General features: G+C 38.7%; 1 protein-coding gene across 1 annotated transcript in view; it reads right to left on the reverse strand.

Annotated features, from left to right (window-relative positions):
• Nucleotides 1-219: 219 nt before the first annotated feature.
• Nucleotides 220-17,019, reverse strand: part of LOC126188554 (uncharacterized) — a 152,779-nt gene continuing 135,979 nt past the window's right edge. Inside the window, exons 12-13 of the mRNA XM_049930154.1 lie at nt 14,002-14,086; nt 220-585 (exon numbers count right to left, since the gene is read on the reverse strand). Of these exons, the coding sequence (XP_049786111.1) occupies nt 522-585; nt 14,002-14,086 (149 nt within the window). The 3' untranslated portion in view covers nt 220-521. The remainder of the gene's footprint in view (nt 586-14,001; nt 14,087-17,019) is intronic.

The following is a 17,019-nucleotide window of genomic DNA, read 5'->3' on the forward strand; positions in this document are numbered from 1 at the left end:
GAAGGGGTTATATTCAGCACTTTCTTGCTTGTTAGTTAGAGTAACTTTCCTGAGGTCACCTTCCAAATGTATTTTACTTATTGGATAACTGGTCGTACAATGATATTTCCAAAAATTAAGTATATAAGCCTATTAATGGACCACTAAAATTCTACAGAAGCAGAGCAAGAGGAGCTAGAAACAAAATATAAACAGCATATTTATAACACCTTTATTTACATTTATACATAATTTAGTACGCAAATACAGGAAAAAAAACACACACGACAGTTCGAAGTTTCCTATAAATCAAAAAATAAAATGCTATGCTTAAAATTCATTTTTGCCTCATTGGTCTGTACTAATTATTTACAGTGTTCGGTGATTATAAATGTCCATAAATTATCTATATAAACATGATTCACTACGTCATGGTATAATAACTGCTATATGAAGTAATAAAATACAAAAGATAAATACAAAATAAAAAATACAAAAGGTAATATATTACAATGTATACTTGTTATACAAATTTCCTCAGATCAGCTACTTCGAAGTAGACATGTCCTCTTTGCCTGAGTTATTGTTTCAGGCAGTGTTTTTGACCTGAAACATTAAATTTACAATGAAAATATCTTAGTAATTTGATATTGCACAAATAAGAGAAAACACCTGCATAAATATATACACATAAAAAATAAAACTACATTAAGTGTGCAACTGAACCAAGACACTATTATACAGAGCATCTTAAGAAAATGTGATTGATTCAAATAATTTTTGACTTATAGCACCCAGTAAGCTATACTGCAAACTGGATTTTTTAGAAGTTGAAGTTACGTTGTGTGTGTGTCACAGAAGTATTACAGGATTGCTGATATCCTCAATATACATAAATAATTTATCATGTATGGTCATTCATTAATGATATTGTTTTCAGAAAAGCATCATCAATGAATGGCCATAAGTAAATGTAGAATGATTTAGACAGTATTTCCACTTTGTGTACTGAATGACAAATCTGAATGTGTATAATGAAAGATACCGCTCATAACAAAAATGCGGAACCCAATAATGTCCAATTAAAAATTAGGGGCCAATTTCTGAAGCTGACTTCATTTAAATATTTAGTGATTCTTCTAAACAAAGACTGTGGTGCTCCCAGCCTGTTGCAAGTATTTTGATGTGACACCACTTCAACAGCTGGCTTGCAGTTGCACTCAGAATACTGCAACCTCTCCACTTCAGACAAATCAATTTGTTTCTGGCAATAGAACACTGACTGCCTCTGCGATCTAATGTTTAGTACTCTCAACTATAGAGATCAGACATGCAATAGTACAAACACACAAAATATGTAATAAGAAGTGAATGGAATATTTAAACTTGTTGGTAGAACACTAGAAAAATCACACATGTCAACCCCTAGAATACTGTTTCAGAATTTGAGTCCTCATCAAGTAGGTATGACAGCAGACATCAAACTTCAGAAATGTTCACCTAAAATTTTAATAATTCAGCACTGCCTTGCAAAAGAAGAATGGACACTTCAGGTAATATTTTAAGGCAGATCGTTAATCTCACAGAACACTGCTGCATGAATTTCATAAAGTGGCATTTTAAGAAGGCTGCGAGCAATCCTGATGTCTCCTTCGCATAAAATGATCTACATCCTCTTAGACTGTGAAAATAAGACAAGTAACTGCAACAAAACAAGGCATACAGAAAGTCTTTTTCCCCTCTCTATAAATGCAATTGAATAGGACTAAATTGATAATACTGGTACACAATAACCTCACATGTGTTGTGCTGTGGCATTCTGCGTATATATTGATATGTAGAAAACCTTTGATTTTTTCTACACAAGCTAAAAGGAACATGTAGGCATGGATTTAAATAATACTGGAAAAGTGAGAGAGAGATTGAAGTTTAGTCGAAGTAGGCATCTTGATGGTTGGCAAACCATTTCTCAAAATAAACTTGGGACAGTCTCTTACAAAGTTATTCTTCTATTAACTACAAACATTTGAAAAAAAAAAAAAAAAAAAAAAAAAAAAAAAAAAAAAAAAAAAAAAAAAAAACAACACCACCACCACATTCCCATGTGATAAGGCATCATTGCTTTCCATGTAACTGATTATAGGTGAGAAGACCTAAAGAACCTATCTCAAAATGATTTTGTGTGTATTTATTAAACAAGTTTGTGTCACAATATTATGTGAAACACATTATCAACTGTCTTTTATTTCTGTTTTATGACTAGCGCATGAAGCAACATTCCAAAAGCAACATCTTCATTACAGTAGGTATATATGTCTTACTAGAAATCACCACACTTATGTCATGACCAGTGATCACACAGCATTGCAGACCTCTGCCTCCACGGAGTTAATTAAAATTAAACTGTAAGAAACAATGAATAATAAAAAACTAAGTATCATGTCACATGTCAAACTGAAGTTGTTTACTTCTGTATCAGTCTTTCTCAATAACAGATGCACCGATCTCTCTGAATATGTGAAGTTAATAAGCAATATCATAATGAGAATATTTACTTGTGATGGACTTCATATCGTATATGAAGACATTAATGGATTTATTGAGAATTTAAATTCATACCGTGGCAATAAATGCTTAAATCTTTATAGAAGCAAATTATGGTATTTAATTTCATTAGCACAACTTACCAGAACAAGTGTCTCAAAGGTTCAAAGAAAACCTCTGAAAATGAGTTATCGAAGAGTAAAAGTTCCACATATGTAACAATGAATACATCTTTATTCTTCATATTGCTACAATGAACCTGCAAGATGATTTAACTACTATGTAACAATGGGGGAGGCAGATGCAAACACATTTTCTTCAGGTAATGAACACATCACCACCTCATCAGAAGGTAAGTGCCACCACTCAAAGCAACACCAGAGAGCAATATCAACACTTATTACTTACGGAAAACCTTAAACTGATTAACAGAGGTTTACAGCATAATGGACTTAATGGGCGATGATGCAGGGAAGTGCCTCCTGCTTACTTTCAACCACAGTACAAACCAGCTACGAAATTACATGCCAAACTTCACACAGTTAGAATTAAAGCAAAACAAAAACAGCTACAGTTCAAAATGGAATAGGGTAAATTTTCTGGTTTGAAAACTTTGTCATTTTCTTACAAAATGTGCAAAACTGGTTATTTTAGTTCTGTGGAATGTCATATCGGCAATCTTATTACATTAATGAGATATATCCGAAAAATAATCTCCATTAGACTATAAATAAAATACCGCAACAGCTGAATTTATTAAAAGGTATCTTCACTACATAGTCACAATTTAGATTTATCCTTTTATAACAGCTATTAAGCGGTCGACAAATTCCCTGGCACAAAGTTCTGCTGCCTGAGACTGCATCCAGCTAAATCATTGGGAGCCAAGAAATCACTGAAGTCATGACCGCAGGGTGAATTCTCATTATCTGCTGGGCAGTGTGTGTATGAGCGACAGTCTAACATACACTGTTGTGGCAGAACACGCACATAAAAGATTATAATTAGGCAAGCTTTCAGAGCCAGTGGCTCCATCTTAAGGCACAAGGGTTGAAGGGGAAGGGGTGGAAGAAAAGGGCTGGAGAGGTCTAGGAAGAGGGCTAGATTTTGGGAACACTCAGCACTGTAGGTCAGGGAGAACATTCCGAACAAGATGAGAAGAAAAGACCAATTGTTGAGGACTGCATCAGACGAGATTTGAAAACCTGAGAGCTTAAAGGAAGACAGGAGAATATGCAAGACAGAGATAAGTGCTTAAACATCGTGTAATAGTTAAGAGTGAAAAGCTAAGTCCATTGCACATAACAGATTTTTTTCGTTTCATCCAATCATTTTTTCTATTATCATACAGATCACTCACTCATTACCTCCTATTAACCATTGTCTGTTCTCATGATTTCCATATGAATTTTTCTGATTTTTTCCTCTCGTTTTTCTTCCTTTTTCATCTTCTTTCCTCTTTCTGCTTACCTTTTTTGCCACTCCCATAATTCCTAACACTCCAAACTGTCCTCTCTTATCATGATTAATCCCATCTCTTATTACATCTGTTCTTTCCGAGAGCATGCCTTTGCATTACCAAAACTAAGGTCCCACATTCTATTTCTTGAAACTCCAAAAGATGTAACAGTGAAAGTCCCTGTTTCCGAATGTAATCCTACTCTACACACGCTCTTCTACAGTTTCAGATACAGCAATCCCCTGCTCTTACAGGGACCTACTTTCCTTCACACATAATGCCAACTGGAAATATCACTTTGCAACCCATTCACAAAATCTTTCCAACAGCAAACCTGACATTAAACCCTGCCCTGAACAGTTCCAAACATGATCCCAACTTGATCCACCATGTGGTGTTGTTGTTGTTGTTGTTGTTGTTGTTGTGGTCTTCAGTCCCGAGACTGGTTTGATGCAGCTCTCCATGCTACCCTATCCTGTGCAAGTTTCTTCATCTCCCAGTACCTACTGCAACCTACATCCTTCTGAATCTGCTTAGCGTATTCATCTCTTGGTCTCCCTCTACGAATTTTACCTTCCACACTGCCCCCCAATGCTAAATTTGTGATCCCTTGATGCCTCAGAACATGTCCTACCAACCGGTCTCTTCTTCTCGTCAAGTTGTGCCACAGACTCCTCTTCTCCCCAATTCTATTCAATACCTCCTCAATAGTTATGTGGTCTACCCATCTAATCTTCAGCATTCTTCTGTAGCACCACACTTTGAAAGCTTCTATTCTCTTCCTGTCCAAACTACTTATCGTTCATGTTTCACTTCCATACATGGCTACACTCCATACAAATACTTTCAGAAACTACTTCCTGACACTTAAACCTATACTCGATGTTAACAAATTTCTCTTCTTCAGAAACGCTTTCCTTGCCATTGCAAGTCTACATTTTATATCTTCTCTACTTCGACCATCATCAGTTATTTTGCTCCCCAAATAGCAGAACTCCTTTACTACTTTAAGTGTCTCATTTCCTAATCTAATACCCTCAGCATCACCTGACTTAATTCGACTACATTCCATTATCCCTGTTTTGCTTTTGTTTATATTCATCTTATATCCTCCTTTCAAGACAGTGTCCATTCCGTTCAACTGCTCTTCCAAGTCCTTTGCTGTCTCTGACAGTGTTACAATGTCATTGGCGAACCTCTAAGTTTTTATTTCTTCTCCATGGATTTTAATACCTACTCCGTATTTTTTCTTTTGTTTCCTTTACTGCTTGCTCAATATACAGATTGAATAACATTGGGGAGAGGCTACAACCCTGTCTCACTCCCTTCCCAACCACTGCTTCCCTTTCATGCCCCTCGACTCTTATAACTGCCATCTGGTTTCTGTACTAGTTGTAAATAGCCTTTCGCTCCCTGTATTTTACCCCTGCCACCTTTAGAATTTGAAAGAGAGTATTCCAGTCAACATTGTCAAAAGCTTTCTCTAAGTCTACAAATGCTAGAAACGTAGGTTTGCCTTTCCTTAATCTTTCTTCTAAGGTAAGTCGTAAGGTCAGTATTGCCTCACGTGTTCCAATATTTCTACGGAATCCAAACTGATCTTCCCCGATGTCGGCTTCTACCAGTTTTTCCATTCGTCTGTAAAGAATTCGCGTTAGTATTTTGCAGCTGTGACTTATTAAACTGATAGTTCGGTAATTTTCACATCTGTCAACACCTGCTTTCTTTGGGATTTGAATTATTATATTCTTCTTGAAGTCTGAGGGTACTTCGCCTGTCTCATACATCTTGCTCACCAGATGGTAGAGTTTTGTCAGGACTGGCTCTCCCGAGGCCGTCAGTAGTTCTAATGGAACGTCGTCTACTCCCGGGGCCTTGTTTCGACTCGGGTCTTTCAGTGCTCTGTCAAACTCTTCACGCAGTATCGTATCTCCCATTTCCTCTTCGTCTACGTTCTCTTCCATTTCTATAATATTGTCCTCAAGTACATCGCCCTTGTATAGACCCTCTATATACTCCTTCCATCTTTCTGCTTTCCCTTCTTTGGTTAGAACTGGGTTTCCATCCGAGCTCTTGATATTCATACAAGTGGTTCCCTTTTCTCCAAAGGTCTCTTTAATTTTCCTGTAGGCAGTATCTATCTTACACTTAGTGAGATAAGCCTCTACATCCTTACATTTGTCCTCTAGCCATGCCTGCTAAGCCATTTTGCAGTTCCTGTCGATCTCATTTTTGAGACGTTTGTATTCCTTTTTGCCTGCTTCATTTACTGCATTTTTGTATTTTCTCCTTTCATCAATTAAATTCAATATTTCTTCTGTTACCCAAGGATTTCTACTAGCCCTCGTCTTTTTACCTACTTGATCCTCTGCTGCCTTCACTACTTCATCCCTCAGAGTTACCCATTCTTCTTCTACTGTACTTCTTTCCCCCACTGCTGTCAATTGCTCCCTTATGCTCTCCCTGAAACTCTGTTCCTTCAGTTTATCCAGGTCCCATATCCTTAAATTCCCACGTTTTTGCAGTTTCTTCAGTTTTAATCTGCAGTTCATAACCACTAGATTGTGGTCAGAGTCCACATCTGCCCCTGGAAATGTCTTACAATTTAAAACCTGGTTTCTGAATCTCTGTCCTACCATTATATAATCTATCTGATACCTTTTAGTATCTCCAGGGTTCTTCCATGTATACAACCTTCTATCATGATTCTTAAACCAAGTGTTAGCTATGATTAAGTTATGCTCTGTGCAAAATTCTACCAGACGGCTTCCTCTTTCATTTCTTACCCCCAATCCATATTCACCTACTATGTTTCCTTCTCTCCCTTTTCCTACACTTGAATTCCAGTCACGCATGACTATTAAATTTTTGTCTCCCTTCACTATCTGAACAATTTCTTTTATCTCATCATACATTTCATCAATTTCTTCATCCTCTGCAGAGCTAGTTGGCATATAAACTTGTACTACTGTAGTAGGCGTGGGCTTCGTGTCTATCTTGCCCACAATAATGCGTTCACTATGCTGTTTGTAGTATCTTACCCACACTCCTATCCATTATTAAACCTACTCCTGCATTACCCCTATTTGATTTTGTATTTATAACCCTGTATTCACCTGACCAAAAGTCTTGTTCCTCCTGCCACCGAACTTCACTAATTCCCACTATATCTAACTTTAACCTATCCATTTCCCTTTTTAAATTTTCTAACCTACCTGCCCTATTAAGGGATCTGACATTCCACGCTCCAATCCGTAGAACGCCAGTTTTCTTTCTCCTGATAACAACGTCCTCTTGAGTAGTCCCCGCCCGGAGATCCGAATGGGGGACTATTTTACCTCCGGAATATTTTACCCAAGAGGACGCCATCATCATTTAATCATACAGTAAAGCTGCATGCCCTCGGGAAAAATTACGGCTGTAGTTTCCCCTTGCTTTCAGCCCTTCGCAGTACCAGCACAGCAAGGCTGTTTTGGTTATTGTTACAAGGCCAGATCAGTCAATCATCCAGACTGTTGCCCCTGCAACTACTGAAAAGGCTGCTGCCCCTCTTCAGGAACCACACGTTTGTCTGGCCCCTCAACAGATACCCCTCCGTTGTGGTTGCATCAACGGTACGGCCATCTGTATCACTGAGGCACGCAAGCCTCCCCACCAACAGCAAGGTCCATCCACCATCACAACCTCAAAATCACCCCTTACAAGCCTTCAAAGAATTCCTCACATACACTATTGCTTCACAACCCTTTCTCAACTCCCTACAACATGACCCTAACCTGTCCTCCAGGATCTAAGTTCCCTAGAAGCTGATGACTCCATCGTTATCCTCCCAGCAGCCAAACGATTTATCGCAACGGTAGTTGGCCAAAAAGAGTATGTTAGTGAAGGTCTATGCCAGCTGTCTGACCCCTCTACATATAGTGTCTGCCATCAAAATCCCAATCCCTTTGATTCGAACTGACCTGCAGTCCCTCTGTAAAACCTCCTCCACAAAGACTAACACCTCAATCCATACAACTTCTCACCCCACCCAAACCACACACCATCATCTTTTACCTTCTTCATAAGATTTACAAACCCATTCAGCCTGGCTGTGCTATGGCTGCTATTTTCAAAGCACCCACTGAACATACATCTGCCTTAGTTGATCAACACTTCCCTCCTATATCAACGCTACCAACCATTTCCTAAATTGTCCGAAATCTGTGCCCTTGCTTGTCATCATTGATGCCACCACCTTCTACACCAACATCCCCCATGCACATGGTTGATCTGCTTCTGAATATTCCCTCAGTCAGCACCCACATGATTCCAGACCTATGACATCCTTCCTATTCACCTTAATCAACATTATACTCTCCAACAACTACTTCATCATTAAGGAGCAGCCATACAAAGAGATAAGGGGTACTGCCTTGAGAATGAGGATGGCTCCTTCCTACACCAACCTTTCCATGGGTTGCTAGGAGGGGGCTTTCCTGGGATCTATAAGTCTTCACCCCTGGTTTGGTTTAGATACATTGATGACATCTTTACTTTATGGACTCAAGGTGAGGCTGACTTCTCCTGGAATCTCTGAATACCTTCTCCCAATTAAATTTCACATGATCCTCTTCTGAATCCTGTGCCACTTTCCTTGATGTTGATCTCTTCCTCACTGAAGGCCAGCCACACACTTCTGTCAACATTAAACCCACCAACAAACAAACAGTAGTTACATTTCGACAGTTGCTATCCTTTCCATTTCAAACGTTCCCTCCCATACAGCCTTGGCATTCGAGGCAAATGTATTTGTTCGAATGCAGACAATGTACAGCAATATACCACTATTCTCACCTCAGCCTTTACCTGACATGTTTAACAGCTGGAACAGCACTAGTAGTCCAAGCAGTAAGAATGTCTGCCATCTCTTAATGTCACACACACCTGAAGAGTAGTGTTGGTATTTCATCATATCTCTATGTTGTAGTCTTTAGTCCAAAGACTCATTTTCTGAACACCTCCGTGGTAGTCTATCTTGTTCAAGCCTCTTCATTTGTGCGTTAAGTGTGACAACCTATATGAATTTGAATCTGCTTTCTGTATTCATTCCTTAGTGCCTCTAAAACATTTATCTTCCCCGCCCTGCTGACACACACACACACACACACACACACACACACACACACACACACACACACTCTCTCTCTCTCTCTCTCTCTCTCTCTCTCTCTCTCTCTCTCTTCCCTCCATTACCAAACTGGCATCAATTTAGCAACCATACCAGTACTCTAAACAAAAATACAGTGCAATCTTGCTGTTGGATCACTCACAAGTGCACACTGCTACATATACTCTCTGCCTCTATCAGCTGAAGTTACTTCTTTGCAGTGGTGGCTCGTAATGCAAATATTATGGCATTGAGCCAAACTATGTATCAGTATCACAGAATGTTTTTCAATTGAAATTTTGTACTATGATAAGTGAGAGGGAAAATTTAGACTAGATTCAGCAGATCACAATATGGACCAGGGTCAGTCACAGATTGCTGGTTATGTTAGCTTGCAAATAACAAGTACAATATTTTGATTGAACAAGGTTGACAAAGGAATAGGAGATCCAAAAGCACACAAAAAATAAGTACTATAAAAATGCCAAAATAGAATTTGAACAGAATTTTGTTATTTGGCTCAAATGACTGTATTTGATTAGGGGAATACAAATCTGAAATCAGATTTTGTCAAGGAAAAGTATTTTAATAGTTCACAGTGCATTTTGTTAATGTCTTTAGTAATAAACAATAATTGAAAATATCTGCTTTTTAGGTGAAACTAGATTTCTGAATTAAAACACTGACTCAGTTCTTGACTGAGATACCACAACTGTTTCAAAATGCTTTTTAAAGGACATAACAAAAAATAATTTGAGCATTGTTCTATATCAGGCTCAGTGAATTTGAGCCTGTTTTACACAAGTGACTTTCTGATCAAAATCAACTACTCTAAATGTGTGTGCCTTTTCTGCCTGCATGTAAATCAGCAACCAACCAAGACACTAGTGTGTGTATGACGTCACTGATCAATGGACTGTACCGAGTGTGGATTTGTAAATCTGCAAGTATGCTGCACACTGCACACGCGTCCGCTAACATCAGAAATTAACTTATTCTGGCCGAGCTCGCTCCTATTATAGAAATGGATTTTATGCTTCCATGTCTTCTTAATGTTTATTCTGCTGTTTGCTTTGTTTTCACGACACAATGAAAAGCTACACAAGGTCTCGCGTTTCTTCCTATACTGGTCTCCTACAAGACATGAAATATCTGAAAGTGAAAAGGGATTTACGTTTTACGGAGAAAAAGCCTATGCTATGCATAAATAAGAAAGTAAATTGACAGCTGTGTTTTAATTAAAATTATTTCAACAGTGAAAAATTAAGAATTATTTGATGAGAAAAATCATTTTCTATGTTATTTGGCATTCAGCAAGAAGATACATAGGACAAAGCAAAAAAGTGCTATTTACTAATTTCTAGGTATTCTTTGGCATATTTTCAGGTGTATATTTTCTAGAGCAGATAAATGTATCTGATATGAAATGTTTTGAGGACAGTTTTCCTATTCTTTCAGTTCTCAGGAGTGTAACGAATTTACCAAAAGACCTTTGACAAGAGCTTCCACTATGAATTCTGCATTGGTCATTAATAAACACTATTGTCATTGTTTGTTCGTACATTTTGTTACTATATTTTGATTTTTTCATACAAAGGATAATTCCTAATAACTTCACTTTCACTCTTCAGATGTCAAACCACCAGCAGACAGCCCTCAACACCGGTAATTTTGGCACTGACTTGTAAATGAAAATGACCACTCAAAAGTATTGAAACGGCAGGGGCGCTGCTGTAGACTCATTTGTCTCAAGTAGGTTACTGGGACAAGAAAGCCAGCTGCGTAAAAGGGGATTTAGTTGATGGAAACAAGAAGAAAGTCGTTAAGAACAAAATCAGCCGCACCAAATGTTGGGAGAAAGTGCTGCACCACACTTGTAAATGAAATGTTGCACTATACTAACATCAACTAAGCAGAGCTGATTTATACCGAGACTCCAACCACGTTCGGCCAGCACATTGTGTACATGTGAAGTTTTCCACACTGTGACTGATCCTGTCATAGAATTTATGCACCATGAAACATGAATTTTCAAATATTTTTGGAACAGCTTGTTGCTCATTACTCTTCACATGTCTATTTTATCAGAAAAGCAAAGTGAATTTGCATGTCAAAGCAGCAAGAATGCCATATGGTAAAGGTCAAGTGATGTAAGCATTCCAACATTAGTAAAACAAGTTTCCACATGACTGTCATTAAATTCACTATGCACTGCTATGGCATTCATATTGGTAAAGCTATTCATTAGAATGATGTCCCTAATTTTTTGTATCTCTCATAAGTTGACTTCATAGGGATCCAAAACAATGGATGAGTATTTCAGAACAAGTCACGAGGGGGTTCTAAATACTGCAGTTGCAGACGCTATACATTTTCTCAGACTGCATCAAGCAAACCAAACTTTTCTATTTACCTTTCCTGTGTCTTTCTCGCATAGCTCACACTGATTCAAAAAATTAGTCTGAGATATAATCAACTCCAAAGTATCGCTAACATAGTAATAATACTGGAGTTTTTCTTGAATTAGTAACAATAACTACGCAATACTACTTTTGTACAAAAATTACTTTGCTGGCAAACAAAACACTGATTAGTCTCTCTAGTAGAAGTTCTCATGTTCTATACAAGAGTGTTCAGTGTGCCTATAAATATCCCCCATCCTTTTCTTCTGAGTAACACATTTACACTGCTCAAGAGAAATAGGGGAATAGGAGTTTATATGTCTGCCATACTCCACTGAGCAATAACTGAGGACTGATTATACCTTTATCTCTCACAGATTAAGTATGCAATGAATCATTGTTACGTCCTTGACCATTTACATAAGAAGAATTGAAATGTTAACCGATGTCAAAAACAAAGTGGAAACTATCATTCACCTCATCATCCTGGATGCGGCTCATTGGATTCTGAGAGCTTGAATAATGTGTGTGCCGTCCACAAGCAGTGCCTGCCAACTATGTGGCCTGCTCCATGTAAGTCTATGGAGACCACACTGCGGGATCCATTCTCATTCTTCAATGGGAGCCCATGGGAGTTCTTTGCGAGTCTGTAGTGGAACAGGATGACCACGAAACAAGTCTGCCAAGCATGACCCACACAGCACAATGGGGTTTAGATCGGGACTCACTGTCAGCCATTCCATTACTTAAATGTCCAGGCTTTGCATGTGAACCTTGCTGACACCTGTCACATGGGCAGTGGCATTAGAAAGAATTAGAGGCCATCATTGTGTGCAACAGCCAGCACATGGCCGAACAGGACCTGTTCTGTGTACTGCCTGGTAGTAATGTGACTGTGGAGAGTGACAAGATCCGTATAGATGTAAACACTGAAGCCTCCCCACAATATAAAAAAAAACTAACATTTGACCGTCTCCGCACATGGAAATGGCTATCATCTTGTATCAGAGGATATCTGGACTTGTTGGTGAGTAACATATTTTGTCAGTGACAAATTTTAAAGTTGACATGGGAATGGCAGAACTATGGCGAGCTGCAAGATGATGCGTCAAGTGGGGGTATGCTAACAGGAGTCTGGGTGATATGGTCCATCTCTTAACCTGTTCATTATATTCTGATCAGACGTGGCAGCTCCAGTGGCCCTTCTTAGATTGTTTTGAAGTGCTCTGGCGGTATCCGTATGATGTTGCAACATAGAGATGGTCAGATATCTGTCTTCACGTGGTGTTTGTAATGTGTCTGTGATCTTGACCTGTCTCCATGTAGTGTTTCCACAACCTATTGATGACATTGAGAGGCATTGGCATCTGCAGCAACACAGCCAAAAGTCCATCCTTTTTGGATAAAACAGATTGTCCTTGCAACTTTCACCGCATTAAGGTGGCACACTGCATTTGCTCGGTTGACTACAACGTCCTCACAGGGTGACTGCCACCTGAGTACCTCACTGGGAAACATTGGGACACCGGTGCTCACTTTCTTCTATGGGGTCACCTGACACTAACGAATAACAAAGCCAACAGATGATAATAGATCTCACACAATGGATGTTGGTACACGTGTTCCCCTAATTCTTTTGAACAATGTACTATGAACATATTCTACAGATGCGGCACACTACTAAAAATCAGTTCGTAAGCTAACAAGATTACACTCACTCACCCACTCCTACAATTTTCTGTATACCTTCCAAATAGAGAGGAACTCTGTTTAACAGAAATTGGGGTTTTCTAAATGTGTGCTAAAAGTGACAGAGAAACGAATGATGCACCAGTCAATAAACTGTAAGTGATGAGAGATATTCTTGTGAAGCATTACAAATCAAAAAAAACCTACATAAATTGTGAAATTTTCTTACTCTGCTTCTTAGAAATTTGAACAACAAAATAAGGTGTGATTAGGGGTATGACATGATTTACATAGTTTAAAAGTACACTGTGCTACTGTCTACATATCAGTGGTTATCCCATATCATAAATCTGGATTACTATATTATTATGTCCTGAATGAAACTGAAAATATAGTTTGACCAAATACTGCAGATCTTAGTAAGGCGTTACTGAATAATGACTAGAGGCCACAGCAAAGTAATTTAATAGGGTTAAGAAAGTGAGAGCAATCCCAAAAGGCTTTCCCAACACAAAAGTGCTACAGCAAAATAAAAATCAATGTAATGTGCACTGCCTCTCACAAATGAGCAAGTTTACATATCATGAAGGCATTAAAAACAGATATTAGAGCACATGTTTACTCATTGCATTGTAAGTATAAATTCATATTCTCCACGTCTTATTGGACTTCTGATGATCCTCTTACTCTTCGTCACAACCTTTGTATTTACACCATGTTTTACAAAATCTGGATTCAGGCTAAGAGCTAAAGTGACTACTATACATAACAAAAATTACCCATAAATGCAGTTTGGTGGCGCACTGACGATATTTCTGTGTCTGCTAGCTGCAGGTTTTACCACTTGCTGGTGATTGGCAATGCCTAAAACACAAATATTTTTCTTTTATTATTCAGTTTTTGTTACTTTCCAGAATAAAGTAGTATCAGTTTCAGAATAACCTTACTGCATTAATTTATCAACAGTAACCACGACTAATTGATTTTGGCAATAAGATATGAAATAATATGATAATCAAAAATTAAAGAAATTGAAATTCAGTGAACAGAGTTATGCAAGCATTGTACTTAAGCAAACGTAAGAATTGTGGTTCCAGTGGTGGCGGTGGTGGTACGACTAAAAATAAGAAGCCAAAGATGACGTTCCGTTATTAGCTCTCCCTTAATAGACTGCACGATGATCACTTGGTTTCAGAAAATTGTTGCACCGAGGTACACTAATGACTAGTTTTATATCTATTAATTCCCCATACGTCAAGTTACTAAATGGAATTAAAAAAAAAACTAGCTTTGTCTATCTAGTGCATTCTACAAGTAACTCAGGTGCAACACTGAAGGCTTTAAGAGTAACTACAAATAAACTGGGTGTAACCAAGAAATATTTCATTTCATTTACTTTAGAAGGAAATATAAAACAAGTTCAAGTGAAAAGAAAAATGAATACAGCAGTTTCAATCACAAAAAGACACAGAGAGAGTTCTTTGCAAAGACAGGTCCATCATAAAGGTAGGCAAAATAAATTATGTGAGTTTCAGAGCAAAAGTGTGAACATTAAGTTTGTGAAACTAATCATACTATTAAATACATAGGAGAAAGCCAATAGCTGTAAAGTGGAAAATTAGATGCTTCCACCAAGGGTAAGAACTGTCGGCTAACGTGACAAAAGAAGAAATGGATGCTGAACTAGAAGACATAGTGGATCCAGTATTAGAGGCAAAGTTTGGCAGAACTTTGAAAGACTTGTGATCATACAATACAGAAACAACATAAAATTCATTCTGAATGTGGAAGAATTGGAGAACCTGTTTAAAGGAATGAACAGCTACTGTGCATAAAGTACAAACCAAGCAAACCACAGGAAGACTGAAGTACTGAAGAGCAACAGAAATGAGATTAGCAAAAATCTTATAAAAACTGAGGCCCACAAACTGAAAGAATTCTGCTACCTTGGAAGTAAAATAAGAAATCACGGATGAAGCGAAGAGGTTTTACGAGAACTAGAATGGCACTGGAGAACACATCATTCCTCGCCGCAAAAAATACTGAACAAAGGCATTAAGTTGAGACAGAAATTTCTAAGTCATTAAGACATCCAAAGGATTTGCATGAAAAGATGTGTATAGAAAAGATTAACTATGAGTAAATGAATGGACAGGATGACAGAAAATGTGTCATAACATTGGGAAAGAACTGATACTAGAGGGAACAGTAAAAGACAAAATTTGGAGGAGGACGACAGACTGGAATAAATACAACAAATTATTGATCATGTTGCATTCATGTGCTACTCTGGGGTGAAGAGATTGGCAGAGAAGAGGAAATCGTGGCAGACCACATCAAACCATACAGAATAAGTTTTTATTTATGCAGTGTAAAAAGTGAATAAGAAAATCTCGTTTTCCATGTATTACGACATATTGAGGGACAGAACTGGATACTGGTCATGATCTTCTGCTAAGCAAAATGAAAATACTCGTTCAAGAAACTGTGAAAACAAGAACAACAGGCTCAGTAAAGGTTCAATTGTTAGAAAGTATATCGAGCACATTATACAAGAGTAATCCCAAACGTAACTTCTCCCATTTTTTTTTTTATAAGTACATAGACCTGTTTATTTCCACAACGGTTTACATCTGTTTACAGCTTGAACATTTAGCTATTTTTCGACATAATCACCATTTCTGTCAATGCACTTTTGTAGATGCTGTGGCAGTTTTTGTACCCCCATGTCATACCAGCTTGCTACCATGATGTTCAGAAAGTTATGAACCTCTTCTTTCATCTCGTTGGCGGAGCTGAATTGCTTTCCAGCCAAATGTTCTTTTAACTTAGGGAACAGGTGATAGTCACTGGGTGCCAAGTCAGGACTATAGGGTGGGTGGGTGATTATGTTCCACTGAAACTGTTGCAGGAGAGCAACGGTTTGCCGAGCGATGTATGGACATGCGTTGTCATGGAGAATGTGTATGCCCTTGCTCAACATTTCTCTTCTCCGGTTCTGAATTGCCTGTGAGTTTTTTCAGAGTCTCACAGTACCTGTCAGTTAATTGTGGTCCCAGTGGGCATAAAGTTGGCCAACAATACCCCTTTCCGATCCCAAAAAACAGTTGTCATGACTTTACCACCAGACTGTGTTTGTTTGAATTTCCGTGGTTTTGGCGAAGAAGGATGCCGCCACTGGTGTGATTGTTGCTTGGTCTTAGGTGTAAAGTGGTATGCCCAGGTTTCGTCACCCATGACAATGGAGTCCAGAAAGTTGTCCTGTTCAGCTGCAAGGCGGTGAAGAAATGTGCGGGAAGCATCAACTCGTTGCCTTATGTGGCCTCAGTCAGCATGCATGGCACCCATCTTGCGCACACCTTCTGGTAGTTCAATGTTTCCGCTAAAACTCTGAGTGGTGCTTCGGGAAACCTCAGGAAGCAATGTGCAGAGATCATCCAGGGTGATCCGCCGATCTTCACACATGGTTTGCTCAACCTTCAACACTGTCTCCTCAGAAATTGACGGTCTCTCGCTCCTTTGTTCATCGTTAATTTTCGGTCCGACTACCTGCGAACTCTCTACACCACTTACGAACATTTTTGACATCCATGCACGACTCACCATACACTTCTGTCAATTGGCGACGGATTTCAATCGGCACAGTGCCCTTTGCATTCAAAAACCGAATAACTGCGTGCAATTCGCACTTGTCAGTAACATCCAACGGGAGCTTCATTATCAATGGCTGCCAAGCCAAGACTGAGTGCCTCAGCGCAGTTTGCGCATGTTTACACACAGCGCGTGAAGCACTCTTC

This window comes from Schistocerca cancellata, chromosome 5 (genome assembly GCF_023864275.1).
Source record: "Schistocerca cancellata isolate TAMUIC-IGC-003103 chromosome 5, iqSchCanc2.1, whole genome shotgun sequence".
In the NCBI taxonomy this organism is placed as follows: Eukaryota; Metazoa; Arthropoda; class Insecta; order Orthoptera; family Acrididae; genus Schistocerca; species Schistocerca cancellata.